General features: G+C 42.0%; 2 protein-coding genes across 11 annotated transcripts in view; one reads left to right on the top strand and one right to left on the bottom strand.

The window, feature by feature from the left end:
- Positions 1–1,982: 1,982 nt before the first annotated feature.
- LOC140577446 (chymotrypsin-like elastase family member 2A) lies at positions 1,983–14,573 on the bottom strand. The gene is made up of 7 exons (XM_072697431.1): positions 14,499–14,573; positions 12,889–13,083; positions 8,357–8,429; positions 7,165–7,351; positions 4,822–5,099; positions 3,065–3,207; positions 1,983–2,228 (listed from the first exon to the last, which is right to left on the bottom strand). Exons 1-7 carry the CDS (start codon positions 14,571–14,573, stop codon positions 1,983–1,985), a joined length of 1,197 nt encoding a protein of 398 aa, XP_072553532.1.
- Positions 10,923–15,480, top strand: part of scn8aa (sodium channel, voltage gated, type VIII, alpha subunit a) — a 55,727-nt gene continuing 51,169 nt past the window's right edge. For 6 of the 10 annotated variants that reach the window (XM_072696272.1, XM_072696268.1, XM_072696271.1 and 3 more), the window contains exon 1: positions 10,923–11,280. The gene's annotated coding sequence lies outside the window, so the exon portion shown is untranslated. Of the gene's footprint in view, positions 11,281–12,030; positions 12,462–15,480 lie in introns of those variants that run through there. The other 4 variants (XM_072696273.1, XM_072696266.1, XM_072696263.1 and 1 more) reach the window with 4 other exon arrangements.

Below are 15,480 nucleotides of genomic sequence, written 5' to 3'. Positions count from 1 at the left end.
GTGTGTGTGTGTGTGTGTGTGTGTGTTATTTAGCTTCTTAAGGTTCACATAATCCTGTCCCACTTTACCTTCAGGCCTTGTCTCAGATGCGCCTCAGATTTCTTTATACAGTATTATGGACATTTCTGAAGAACAAGAGGGAGGTGTCCCGTGGGAGGTAGTATGGATAGTTATGAAGTCGGAAAAGGGGGTCAAGATGAAGTAGTACAGCCATTTCAAGAGTTCTAGCTAATATGGACTGATGCACCAGTATGATATACCAAAGCCTGATTAGTGCTTCCCTTAAAGCGAACATTATGAAATTGTAAAGCTTTAGGAGCTCATATTAAAGTGTTATGAGGCTTGTAGGCTACTTCTGGTTGAAGTGGTGCTCCTCATCCTCAGATTCTGCAATACATACACACTAGTGAGCACACATGCCCGGAGCAGGGGGCAGCCATTGCTGCGGCACCTGGAGAACAGTGGCAGGTTGCAGAGCCCGGGTGTCGAATCCACAACCCTGTTATTAATAGCACCGAGCGCTAACCTGTGTATATAGCATCTGAATATTATACCTCCTCGTTTTGACATCCAGAATGTCTTTAACTTTAATCAGCAGTAATCACCCAGTGTTACCGGGTTTCCTCAGTAGTAGTATATACGTGACTCAGGCACAACTTTACAACACTGGCAGGTGAGGTGAATTACACTGATCATCTGGTTACAATGGCACCTGTCAGTAAGTGGCATATACATATCAGGCAGCATGTGCACAGTCAGTTTTAGAAGGTCATGTGTTAGAAGTCAGAAAAATAAGGAAGCGCAAGGATCTGAGCTGCTTCTGACTGGCGCTCCTGTCCAGGGAAGAAGTCGTTCTACTTGATTTTGGAGCACTGCTGTGAAGATTTGATTGCATTCAGCGACAAGAGCATTAGTAAGGTCAGGATGTTAGATGATCACCACCCCACCTCATCCCAAAAATATTAGACTGCACACCATCGTCCAAAGAACACTGCTCCACTGCTCCACAGGGGTCATATACTCCTCTATCCCTCGCCTGGCATTGGGCATGATGAGTCCTTTTCTACTGACAGTACTTATCTACATGGACTAGACAAGCTGTGTGTGTGTGTGTGTGTGTGTGTGTGTGTGTGTGTGTGTGTGTGTGCGCGCATTTGCACATCTGTATCAGCAGTGGGTGCAATTTAAAGTAGCTGAATGCATTCATTAGAAGGGGTGTCCACAAACATTTGTCATTTAGACATATAGTGTATGTGAGATACTTTCGTCCGTATTTATAGATAGAAGTGTGTGTCCTGCTGATTTATAACATTTACAGCATTTAGCTGACGCTCTTATCCAGAACGACTTATAAGGTTAATCGTATTACAGAGGTGAGCCAACCTAGTGTTAGGAGTCTTATTGGTTTGGACTCGTACTGGTGTAGCGCAGACTGGGAATCGAACCCCAGAATCGAACCCCAGTCATGGTGTGGTAGCTCAATGGAAGGTAGTGGTGTTATCTGTTGCACCACACCAACCACTATAAACCTCATTATAAACCACATGGGCAAGAAGAATTAGTTCAGATGCAGCACATGATCAGGCTAACGCTAATTAAGTAATAAACTCCCATTACTGCTAGCTATGTTAGCTATGTTAGCTATGTTGGTTACGAGCTTCAGTGCTACTAAAGAAATGGGGCAGCTGTGGAATCAAGTACACAGATACTCTGGTTTTACTTCTCCTTATTGCCCTTCCCTTCTTTCTGTTTTTACAGGCTACAAAGCTCGTGTTGCTAATGTCTTTCCCTCTTTCCCTGCCGTTCACTTTCTCCTGTTGCACAACAGCAAATCATCTACAACTACATTTACTCTGTGTGGAGACCAGAGCGTTTGGTTAGATCCAGTGAAGAAGAGTCTGATTAGGCTTAATTCTGCTTAACTGACACATTTTTATCAGCACACGGCGGTCAGAAAGACTCAGTTGCTGGTCAGTGGTGTCTCAGATGAGTGTCCAGGCTTGGTAGAGCAGGATGAGGATGATGATGACGTGTAGGCCTGGGTTTAGTTCTGCAGCTGAGGAAAACCGTTCCTGTGTCTTCCTGACCCATGTTGCGTAGCGGCTAGCACGGGCGTACAGGCCGGGTTTCTTGGGCAGGCCGCAGTTCTCTCCGTGGCTTGTCACGCCATATATGTAGAATCTACCTGTGACCTCACTGTAACAGGACAGGGGTCCTCCACTGTCCCCCTTTAATGCAAAGACAAACTGACACCTTTAACCCTTAAACTCGGAGCTACAGTTTTTACATAGCGGTGTTCATTAATGAGCAAGTCCTAGTAGGCTAATGCTATGCTAACAAGTAATGAAAGCTTAACCCACCGATTAGCTTGTGTAAACAGCATGTCTAGATAATCATACTCTCTCAAACTGTGTCAGCTTGTTAATAAAGTCCTCATTTTAAATTTACAATGTATCGTAGTTCCCTGTGAGCGGTCACTTACTCATGAACATGAGCTAGCCAAGCATGCTAGCTCATGCCTGCTGAAAAACACAGCCTGGCCAGCTCCTGACCAGTCTTGACCAGCATAAGGTATGTTTTTGTTTGAGTTTGATGGTTTAGCTGGTCTACAAGCATGATCAACCTGCTATGATCAACCAAGCTAGACCACCAGTATCACCAAGCTAGACCATGCTGGTCAACCAGCATGACCAGCAAGACCAAGCTGAAAGACCATCAAAGTCAAATGGAAACACAATGCTGGTCAGTAAACAAACTGGTTAACTGGCTGGTTTTCCAGCTCAGGGTAGGTTTTGCCTGGACAAACAGCTTTCCAACCATCGCAGACCACCATAGCTACCAGAAAAGGCTGGTCTTGAGCTGGATTTGACTGAGAACAGTCAGTCGTACAGTGTCAGATGGTGTGTGGTGGTTTAGGCGTGTAGACTGCAGAATGCTGATCAGTGAGGTCGATGTTCCTCCATTACTTCCAGAAATGCCTCATAGCTCCAGTGTAAAACTGAAGAAGCTCATGGTGTGTTCTTGCATGTTAGACATGTGGGCTGTGATGGTTGTTGCACGTTACCTGACAAGTGTCAACACCTCCACGCTCCAGTCCAGCACAGACCATGTTATCGCTGACGTAGCCACTGTACCAGTCTCTCTGGTTACATGTGTCTGTGTCAATGAGCTCCACCTCAGCCTCTCTCAGTGTGTCCACCAACTTCCCTACAGATAAAACGCTCGATCATTCTGCTCGCCGGAGATTGTTTTTAATGGTTATTTTTAGCTTCCATTACCTTCAGAAAGTGGAACGCCTGCTGACATGTCTGTGTTTCACAGCTTAGTCTCGCAGGTATTTCTGAGGGTTTTTTTTTTTTTTTTTTCAGCAGAAAATCATGAAATACATTGTGACACACTGCAGGACACACCTGTCTCTGACTTTTCAGGCAGAGTAGGATTTTGTGATGAGTTTGTTGGAAAATAACGTTCTCATAGTAAAACTGGCCCTAAAGCTGGGGTACTTTCTGTGAAGGTGAAGAGACCATTTTAAAGTTTTTGGGGTATTTTTGACATCATTATTTGTAAGAGTGCGCACACACACACACACACACACACACACACACACACACACACACACACACACACACACACACACATAACAATACACCAATACCCTGTCCTCATCCCAGCTTCTCAGCAAGCACAGTATATAATACAGTATAAATACACATATAGGACTGCATTTGAATGAAGCGCAATAATATTTCTAATTTATTAAAGTGTAGGTATGCTATTCATTTATTAATATTATTTCATAGAGTGACCAGGCCAAGAACCATTTGGAAACCCCTACTGTTTACTGTCAATTGTGGTTGGTGTGGTGCAACAGATAACACCACTATCCTAACACTACATTGGCCCACCTCTGTAATACGAGTGACCTCGCTCTGGATTAGAGCGTCAGCTAAATGCTGTAAATGTTCAGTCAGTACTATAAAGTATTAGTGTTCGCTTTCAATTATTAAAGTCAAATTGTTTGTATAACATATTCAGAAATTCAGTGTCTCCTATCTATGAAGTACTATGACCTTTTAAAATTATTAACCACTATAAATTATTCAGTATCTACTATAAATTATTCAAAATCCACTTAGAATTATTCAATAACCACCATCAATTATTTAGAATCTACTATTAATTACTCAGTATCTACTATTAATTACTCAGTATCCACTATGAATTATTCAATATCCACCATCAGTTATTCAGTTTCTACTATTAATTATTCAGTATCCACTATTAATTACTCAGTATCTACTATTAATTATTCAATAACCACCATCAATTATTCAGTATCCACTATGAATTATTCAGTATCTACTATGAATTATTCAGAATCCACTTAGAATTATTCAACATCCACCATCAATTATTCAGTATCTACTATGCATCATTTAATATCTAACCTAAATGAGTCAATAACCTAATGTATTATTCAGTCTCTGCTATTAATTATTCAGTAACGACTATGAATTATTCAGTTTCTTCAATGAATCATTTAGTATATAATATAAATGATGTGGTATCCATTATGAATTACTCAGTATGTACTATGAATTATTCATAGTACATACCGAATAATATCAATTATCAAATAACTATCAATTATTCAAACAACTATGACTTATTCCATGCATTAGGTCCTGACTGCTGACTGCTGTTGCTGAATCATTTCTAGTAGATCATGGAGAACAGTTCTTAAGGTACAGAGCTCAATAATAAGCCCATGGTTCAGAGTATTCTGTTCTTAATTTGAGTAAAACTTGTGTCGAAGCAAACCTTCAAACTCAGTGCTACCCCAGCCGCTGATGAAGCAGGTGCTGAAGCTGAGGTCCCTCTCCTCCGCCTCGTTTTTAAGTGTGCACACAGGCTGCACATGAGCGGTGAAGAACAGCGGAGAGTGGAGCTGAAGGAGGGCCACATCATTCTCATAATTATCCTTGTCGAAGTCCTTGTGTACAATAACTCTTTCCACAGAGCGGCTCTGGACAGCCTTCCCCCGCTTTGACAGAGAGTGCAGCCCAGCCACCACCTGCAGTCTGGAGGAGCCGCTGAAGGACATCAGGCATCAGAACAGCAGGTGAAGAGAAAACAGACAGTTTCTGGCAGAACAATCTGGAGAGCTTATTTGAAAAATTCACTTTTTAACCAGCATCTTTATAGAAGAAGGTAATTAATGAGACTTTATTCCCAGTAATTTGTTGTGAAATGTTCAAACAAAGCTGACGATGTTCAGAATTTAAGATTTTTATTTTGTATTTTTAACTAAAGTATCATTCTGAAATTAGTCATTTTCAGACACCCAGCTAGCATTGCTGTAAATAATGTGGAGGACCATCCTAACCACCATCATTCCAGAGAACTGCAGAGTTCCACAGTTCCACTGCTCCACAGCTCAGCGTTGGGGGGCTTTATACCCTTTTAGCCTTGGCCTAGCATTAGGCATGGTGCCAATAGGTTCATGTTTATCCACTTCAGAGGTCCTATTCTATTGGCAAAGCTCCTGTACAGGGTCTAGACAAGCTGTGTGTGTGCATTTGCACATCTGTGTTAGCAATGGGTGCAACTTAAAGCAGCTGAATGCATTAATTAGAAGGGGTGTCCACAAACATTTTGACATCTAGTGTGAAGACAGTATGACTTTAGAAGAGCCTGGGTGTCTTCTGCTTTGAGAGGAGACTGTTCGATTCCATTGGAGATCAGGCCTGTCCTTTGTAATGTACAAGAAACAGACTGACAGTCATGAGAAGCACTTCAGAGGGATCGCAACATCCAGAGAGCGTTTATATTTATAGAGTACAGCTGCAGCCGCACACAGTCGTTCCCATACTATACAGAAGCACACTTTTTTTAATGCACGACTGCTGTCTAATAGCTTAATCGAAACATATTGGGGAAGAATGAGAACGGTGGCATGTACACAGATTATGGCACATTTGATATAAACAGAAACTGAGGATTTGTTACTATATTTACACCTAAAAATTTAACAAAATATATCCTGTCATTTGGCAAGGCGTGTCCAAATTTGTTATATGACAGTGTACAATTTAGAGAGAAGCTCCCTCTCACTGAGAAAAGGAGTTAGACAGATACACTATATGTGCAAAAGTATATAGACACTTCTTTTAATGAGTGAGTTCAGCTACTTTATAGTGCACCTATTACTGACACAGGCATTAACTAGTGCGTGCACAGCTTGTTTAATATGGAAAGCATTGCCAATCTATCAGGATGCTCTGCACAGAGATTATTATGGGCCCCATAAAAAAATATATATGTATCACACTGGACCCCCACAACTCTAATAATTCTGCCAGAATACTCAATTAATGAGTAATTGTTTAGGGCTCCAGTCCCAGGGCCTTAAAATCAACCTATCCCCCTATACCCCCCCCCCCCTACCATACATGAGTCTAAAGTCACCATACCCTATGCCATCCAGTAGATAGATGGGATATAAAGCCCAGCAGTACTGGTCTGTGGAGCAGTGGGACTGACTGCTCCAGCCAATAGTAGCATTTCTGATCTGTAACTAATCATCTTTTATCAGCACTTGACCTCACTAATGCTTTCATGGCCGAGTGCCATCAAATCCTAACAGCAGTGTTCCAAAATCTAGTGTAAGGCCTTTGCGGAAGAGTAGAGGCTGTTACTGCAGCAAAGGGAACAGAACCCCCCTATTATCAGCCTTGATTTCAAATGAAACTCTCAAATGTGACTGTCAAATGCAGAAGCAGGTGTCCATAAACTTTTGGACACATAGTTTATACAGTAGTCTATACAGTTTACGACCACAGACAATAAATTAGCTGTTTCCCTGTATGTATAAAACAGCAGAAAAGCCCTGACTCAAAACACTGATCTAATGGAAGCCAGTGGATCAGCCTGTGCAGGCACACAGTGCAGATGCAGAAGATGAAGGTTTTAAGAGATGCTCTACAGTGATCCTTTTAAGCTCTGTGGAACAAAATGAAGCACTGCTACGAGCAAACCTTGCTGTAATGCAGCGATTCATCATGTCAGCTATTTGTGCACAGATGTCATACCTTTCAAGGTCATAACCTTCAAATGATCTTCCCAATCTGTCCAGAATGTAACTACAGCGAGCTGTGAGCTGCTTACCTGCTCCTGCTGAAGCAGTGAGCTGCTGACAGAATCCATTGGTGGCTGATTATGGACCCACTGCACACATGGTGGTACATCCACTGTATGCTGACCTGCCAAGGCCAGGCCCCTTCTGGGGCAAAGTGCCCACCTAAAATACGGGAGCCACCGGGTGGAGCCACCATAGGCCTCTGTCCACAGCCTGAAAGACACAGACATGCTCTGCTTATTTGCTGAGACATCACCACATCTACAGTCACGTGCAAAAAAAAAATGGACATACCATGAAAACCATGTCTTTTCATATAGATAAACGTTTGAACATCTACAACCTTCTTTCTCAGAGAGCTCTTTGGATCTCACTGTGTGGATACCACTCAATTTAACTTCACTTCAACATCAAATTAATAAATCTTCAAAATCCTCTCTAACCATGTTCTCATCATCTGCATCTGCTGATGTGCTACACCTGATTCTAACTTTACACATTTTCAGTACTACTAATTATATTTTACACATTTTTTTCAGTTGTTGGTTCAGTTATGTGACCTTCATCTCCCAGTATTGTTCCCATCATTCCCATTGCTTCATGTTCAATATTGTTCCCATGAAGATCAAATCTCAATATGTTTAAATATACTGTATGTCCAAATATTTGTGGACACCCCTTCTAATGAATGCATTCAGCCTCTTTAAGCTGCACCCTTTGCTGACACAGCTTGTCTCGTCCTGTAGAAAAGTACGGCCAATAGAATAGGACTCTCTGGAGCAGACACACATGAACCTACTGGCACCTTGCTGCCTAATGCCAGGTGTGGGCTATATCGGTAAAAAGCCCCCCAGCATTGAGCTGTGGAGCAGTGGAACTGTGTTCTCCAGAAAGATGGATAGTGATGAGTTGGGAAGTTGGAGATGAGGTGGGGTGGGGATCTACTACTAACACTCTTGGTGCTAAATGTAATCAAATTCTCACAGCAGTGCTCCTCCAAAATCTAGTAGAAAGCCTTCCCTGGACAGTAGAATAAACCTTTAAGCAGGTGTCCCAATACTTTTGTTCATATGTGTTTAAAATCGCTAAAAAGGATTTCATTTTCACAATTTTTTTTTCACGTAACTGTATATTAATTTAATTCTTCCATACTGGTGCGTCACATGACTGCCATGCCCATGATGAGCCACAAAACAATAATCATCAAAATAATCATACCTGAAGTTCCAGCAAGCATTAAACTAGCGATGAAGATGATGCACAGCATTAGTTCATGCACAGCGAATGCCTTCTATTCAGCAAAGAGATGGATGGATAGGTGGAGCAGCGGAGGAGAAGATGGTAATCGGGCAGATTTGAGGAGATTGGACCAGTCTGACCTGTACTGTGACATCAGCACCCTCAATATTCTGTGTGATGCTCTGAGTTCAAATCAGGGCATGTATGTCATAATACTTCACTTAAGCACCTCATCTATGGTAGCTATGCTCCACCTACACATACACTATACGGACAAAAGTATTGGGACACCTTGTTTTTCTAAAAAACAAAAGAAAACTGATTTTGGATCATTTCTGTGATTATTTGATCGCACTCAGCCACAAGAGCGTTAGAGAGATATCAGGATGTTGGACGATTACCACACCACCTCATCCCTTACTCCCCAACCCATCCCAAAAAATGAATGTAACACCAGAGAATTCCAGAAAACACAGTTCAGTCCCACCGCTCCACCGCTCCACATCCCTCTAGCCCAGGCCTGGCATTAGACATGGTGCCAGTAGGTTCATGTTTCTGTGCTCCAAAGGGTCCTATTATATTGGCTGTGCTTCTCTACAGGGTCTAGACAAGCTGTGTGTGTGCCAGCAATGGGTGCAGCCTAAAGTAGCTGAATGCATTCATTAGAAGGAAGGGGTGTTCACGATTGTTAGATTGCACAAGCATTACTGAGTGTTGGCAAAATTCACATTCAAACTAATGAGACTCAGTAGAACACTGTTCATGTTTATATTATTAAATAATGTATAATTTAGGATATAAGGTATAGTTTTCCTTGTAACACTGAGCTCAGTTTAACAAATGAGCTGTTGTTTCCAATCTGCCCCACTTCATTAACTACAATAATGTGATCCTAGCACAGGATTCTCAATGTAGCCTAAATTCATGGGGCTCAATGGGTTTTTCTTGCTATAAACATTGTCCACTAGTAGTTACCAAAGAACATGGATAGATCTATTAGTGTGATGTAATGCTTAAAGGGGAATTCCACCCATTTTTTAAAAATTTAAGCCATTCACAGTGGTTTGAAAAACGTGTATGGTATGTTGCCTGATGCCTGAGACAGTGCTGTATGACAGATAAGCTTATAACATAAGACAGTAGTTTACAGTAGAGAGGAACATACAGGGCACTTAATTTTTAAATGATTAATATTACTTATGAAACGTGTGAAGACGTGTAGGTTCACTGGAGATTTTTGAATAGTAAATAAAATAAAAATAAAATCACCACCACTGTAAAGAAATCAGAGTTTGCCACTGAATTACATAGAAATTCTGATGCAATTTCCCTTTAATTGTTTCATTGCCCACCTGGTCTTGTCTTGACGTCAGCTTAAAAATAACTGGACTTAGTCGGAAAAACGTGACTCAAGTGTGCTCATTTTTTCACTTGATTTATTGATTTTTTTTAGATGAACAAAATTACAAAATGATCTCCCTGTTATTACCCTTTATTTCATAAGGAGCAGGTAACCTCTGCCTGCCACGTCCGTAGCCTATACAGTTTATGACCACAGAAGAGCTCTGACTCCAAACTCCCTCCTAACAGAGGCCAATGGATCAGCCTGAGCAGGCATACAGTGCAGATGCTGATTTTAAGAGATGCTCTACAGTGGTCCTTTAAGGCTCTATGCTATAACATGTTGGAAGCTTATCCCAGCATTCAGCTCGCTGCTTCAGTAAGGGCAGGTGAGCAGCTCACAGCTTGCTGTAGTTCCACTTCATACCAAATATATATATATATATTACCTAAACACAATTACAAAATTAAGTAGATAAAGATAATGATGTTCAAGAAATGATAAATAGTGACAATTTACACACACACACACACACACACACACACACACACACATAATTTCCGCATTAATATATATGTTTTTACATAAACACAATTACAAAATTAAGTAAATAAAGATAATGATGTTCAAGAAATGATAAATAGTGACAATTTACCTGTATTAAAAAAAGAAAAAAAAAAAATTTTTTAAACACATGGTTTAGGTTTGTTAATTGTTATTGCACTTGTATAGTATGTGTATAATATTAATATATATATTTTTACAAAACACAATTACAAAATTAAGTAGATAAAGATAAATAATGATGTTCAAGAAATGCTAAATAGTGACAATTTATATATATATATATATATATATATATATATATATATACTCTCAAACATATATATATACATATACTCTCTCAAAGACCCACCTTTAATATTACTACTACTACTATTAATAATAATAATAATAATATATTGCACTATTGATGCATATATATACACATATTCTCAGGTGCAGCTTAAAGCAATAGGTCTAAACACACAGTGCATGTCAGAATAGAACATACCATCTAAACTACACCTCAGGAAATGTTATAAGGAATAAACAGTAAATATAATCTCCAAGCACTGGATAATTTCACTGTGTTGACCTCAGCATGTCTGTAAGTCCGTCCAGCTGGTAGTGTCTGTCTTCCCCTGCCCCTCAACAGTCGTGTCCCCCAGCTCAGTCGCAGGCCTGCTGTTAATCACACCCATTCAGTCGGTTTGGGGCTGCCTCCGGGAGTGAGGGGGTGCTCACATATCTGCTCGACGCTCTTTTCAGCTGAAATCTGCTGCTGTTTGCTTTGAACGGCTTTAAAGGCGAACGAACGGAAAGGTGCTGTTTCTTAGGGAGAGATGGGTGGATTTGCTGACTGCCATCAATAATGCAGAGCAACTGCACACACAGGCAGCAGCAGCAGCAGCAGCTCGGCAGCAGCATCAACATGGCGACCACCGCAGTTTCTTCAGGAGCTTTCCCACATCTGCAGTCCAGCGTCTCGCTTCTGGCTCGCCTTTAACCTCGCTCCACAGTGAGTGTGCGCTCAGCTTGGGCTTGCATGCGTTTGAATGGCGTGTGAGAAAAGGGACGGAATAGCTGCAGGGAGGAGTGGGCATGTCGAAGGCTTGGATTGCAGCGACTGACCGCGCAATGGCCAGAGCTACAAATAATAGCTACAGACACCCTGGACATAATAACGCAGCGGAATGGGGGGCTGGGGGGGTCTCGGACACGTTTTTCCAGCGTAAATTGGGAAATTACATTCCATATAACATATGACTTTAGCATAAGCCTGGCTGTTGATGTCGTTTCATGGCTCGCTTGAGCAATGGGGCAATGGCCCGCCAGTTTAAAGATGGCTAATGTAATGCAATGCGATGAATGGCATCACCCACTCTATCACCCTCAGCATGGCTGACCCCCTTCAAACTGCCCCATTCTGCGTTTCCAGGCGTTTTTCCATGAAGTGCTTTTGTATTAGACACGGCCAGGCGAGGGGCTTCGTGCAGACGTCACCCACCAGAGCATACAGCCAAAAATCCAGCCTTGGCTTTTATTGCACGTGTATTTATATTTTGCTTAATTTTTTTTTTTTATGTTTTTTTGGGTTTTTTTTTTATTTAAGCACGCGCTCTGAAAAATACGCAGACGTTCTCGTGTTTTCCAGCCATTAGCTGTCGTATTGATCGTGGGGTGGATGCAGGTTGGTCGGGTGTGGTGCGCAGGCAGGCAGCTTTTTTTTCTTGAGAGAGAGAGAGAGAGAGAGAGAGAGAGAGTGGGGGGAGAGAGAGAGAGAGCTAGAAAAAACGAGCGTTTCACGTCGTCTTAGGTTTGTGTTTCTGTGCGCGCGCGGTGTGCATTGATCAGGTTTCCCCGTGGCGCGTGCATGCTTTTTTTTTGTTGCATGTTTCTTGTTTTTGCACCATTCTGCCTTTTTCGCTTTTTCTCGCAAGGCAGTGAACACGACAGGAAAACAGGGGAAACGGGAAAACAGGAAACGGTACACTGCAGCATTGCCATTCATTCATCCGTCCTGCCTGCTTTTGGGCCCGTGCAGACCCCTGGCTGTGCAGTGTGCGCGTGTGTATATGTGTGTGTGTGTAGCCTGTGTGGATGCAGCTTTTCTATTTGAGCGATTGAGTTGTAACCGGGCACGTGAGGGGGTCCGAGCCCAAATGGCGTGTTGGAGCAGCTGATCAAGCCTAAGGTAAGGTAAGCACGGTGGGCTCTGACTGCGCAGCCACGCTGCCTTCTTCTTTTTTTGTTGGTCTTATTGCGTAAAGCCATGGGCAGCGCGCAGTGTCCGCGCATGCAGAGGGATCAATGCCTGCTGTTTCCGTCACGCGAGGGCAGCAAAATTCGAATTGATCATCATAACAAGAGCTGCCTGATAGCTGGTGGTCGTGTTCAGCGCTGTCGCCTCGACGGTGTTGTCGTGCAGATAGCCCACCTAAAGCTTTCGTGGGTCGCACTTATGTAAAGCGTTTCCACGACATATTGCATGAAAGAGGGGCCGGTTCCAGCTCGTGTTAGGAGGGTCGTCTCGCTTGGCCACTCGCCTGCGAACCTGGCAACCTATCTGACATCATCACAGCGCTACAAATACTGAAAAGGCCCCGGATCATGTTGCTGGAATTGCCTTGGGTTGAACTGCCTGCTGCATCTGGCCTTCTTGAAGAGTTGGGCTGGGCTGGGCTGAGTTGGGCTGGGCTGAGTTGGGCTGGGCTGAGTTGGGCTGGGCTGAGTTGGGCTGGGCTGAGTTGGGCTGGCGTGGGCTGGCCTGGGCTGAGCTGGCCTTCCTGAGTAACTGGAGGGATTTTTTGGGCCTTTGTAGCTAAAATCAGAAGAAACAGACTCACGAGTCTCAGCAGTTGAGTTTTAGTGATGGTGCTGAATGGACAGCTCCCATTAATGAAATTCCCATATGCTGGATGTGTTTCTGTGTACTGTGTGTACGTGAACTGCGCTGGGAGGTATATCTGTGTGTACTGGTGGTTATGCAGGAAGTATACAAAGATGTACTGGATATTACACTAGGAATTGTGTGTACTGGGAGGTATGTTGGAAACCGTACTGGGCGTTACATGTGTTGGAGGCGGTATTAATAAACTACACTAGTAATAACATACCCTGTGGGTAATATTGGAAATGACACATTTGAAAACTATTGAAAATTACATTATGAATCACATGCTATATTGGGAAATGGGAGGAGTTATACATATTGGAAGCTGTTTTGGGAATTACAATAGGAATAATGTGTTCCTGGAGTTATTTTGGGAATTGGTCTGGGGGTTACCTGTATTTCAGGCTGTATTGGGAATTACACTTAGTTATTTTTGAAATTTTACTGAGTTACAAATGTTGTAAGCTATATTGGGATTGCAGTAAGAGTAACGTTGTACTGAGGGAGTAAAATTGAGGATTATATGTACTATGAGTTATATATTGTAAATTCTACTGGGGTTACCTGCACTAGAAGCTATACTGGTAATTATACTGAGAGTTGCATGTGTTAGGTGTTATATTGGGAAGCACCTATTGGAGGCTTACAGGGTGAAATATGCACTGAGAGACATATGTTGAGTTATAAATCCTGGAATTTGTACTGGAACTTAAGTATATGGTTAGATGGTCGACCTGGCTTTTTTTTAGTTTGCTGTTATTCTGCATTGGATAACAACGATATAGTGCCTGAGGGACTGATACTGTTTAGCTAGTAAGGTCGTCACCCAGGGTCATGCTAGGAAAGAGGTTAGAATGCATGTGTGAAGAGCCTGGGGAGGTTATGGAAGCTCATTCTTAAAGATAAAGGTGCCAAAAAGGATTATTTGCTGTGAAAGCATACGAGAACCTTTTTTAAAGGACCATGTTGACACAATCAGAAGGTCATAATCATAATCAACCTGACCACAAGGTCTTATATAGAACTGTATCATATAACCAAAAGGTCGTAATCACACACAGCTGTATGTAAGGTTTTAAGAGTGTAGACCACTGTCGCTCTACAGCTTGGGTTTTTTCACGAGCATTTAGCGCACAGTGAGAGATGGCTGTGGAGGTTGATGGAATGAAGAATGTAGTGATGTGCTCATGATTGGTGGTTCAGTAATGTCAGGGTTGGTAAGCTTGTTTAAGTGTCTGGCTTGTAAGTGCCTGTCAAACGCTGGCTGATTTATGAATCAGCAGAAAATGCAACACACACAGGATTGCCTGGACAGTGTGGTTTACATTTGCTCCATCTCTCACCCCCTTCCCCCCTCCCCACAGAATACACACTGCCTCAGTGACATAAGGTGTGTCCCCCTCGTTACCCACCCGCATTTTATTACTGCTCATTAGGACAGAAGCACATACATCAGCATTCTAGTCTTTGATTTGTACACTGAAAGAAGTGACACATAGGATTTACTTTATAGATTGTCCCTGTGAGAACTAATCGCCATGATGTGAAACTGGCAGTTGGTCTTTACATTGCATTAGATGTTTATGATAAATGGACCAATAGAAATGCTCCAAATCCATTTGCAATAAAAAACCTTACATACTATATATATATATATATATATATATATATATATATATATATATATATATATACACACAGTGTGAATTCTCAGCAGACCGATGTAAATATGTACCTTTCTCCTGTATCCACATGTTTCCATACCAAGGATTAGGAATCTGATACTCTCAATATGTGGTTTATCAGAATGTAGCTTAATGTGCACAGAAGGGTTCGGTTCCACCTGCAGGCCTTCATAACCGTGGCTATTTTTCATCTCCCATATAAGTGTGTGAGTCATGCAGGATCTAGTGCTGGGTCCTTTTTAACTCACTCTAAATTTAGCAACATTGTGTTGTTTGAACTGTAAGCTGTTATTTTTAGGTTTGTGGAGGCTTGAGTGTGTGTGTGTGTTTGATGTCTCCCCCTAAAATGAGCTTTGTCTGCCGTACCTGGTACTGCTCACTTGTCCATTTGTATTAATTGTATCTCTGTATTTTACCTGGTTTCATAAGCATTCTTTACTAACCCTCTCTTAGCGTTATTGTGGAGTATTTACTATGTAATTAATAATGTATTCAAGTGTGCAGTGTCTAAAATAACAATTACTATAGCTACTATAGAGAGTGGTTTTATTTAAAGGAACACTCCAGCATTTTAAAGCTTCAGCACCTGCCCATTGGCTTCTATTGTAAGTGTATATTGAGTTGATGGGCTTGCCTAATG

Source organism: Salminus brasiliensis, chromosome 14, assembly GCF_030463535.1.
Source record: "Salminus brasiliensis chromosome 14, fSalBra1.hap2, whole genome shotgun sequence".
Lineage (NCBI taxonomy): Eukaryota > Metazoa > Chordata > Actinopteri > Characiformes > Bryconidae > Salminus > Salminus brasiliensis.
Note: the sequence above shows the minus strand (reverse complement) of the source record. Positions and strands in the feature narration are given on the sequence as shown.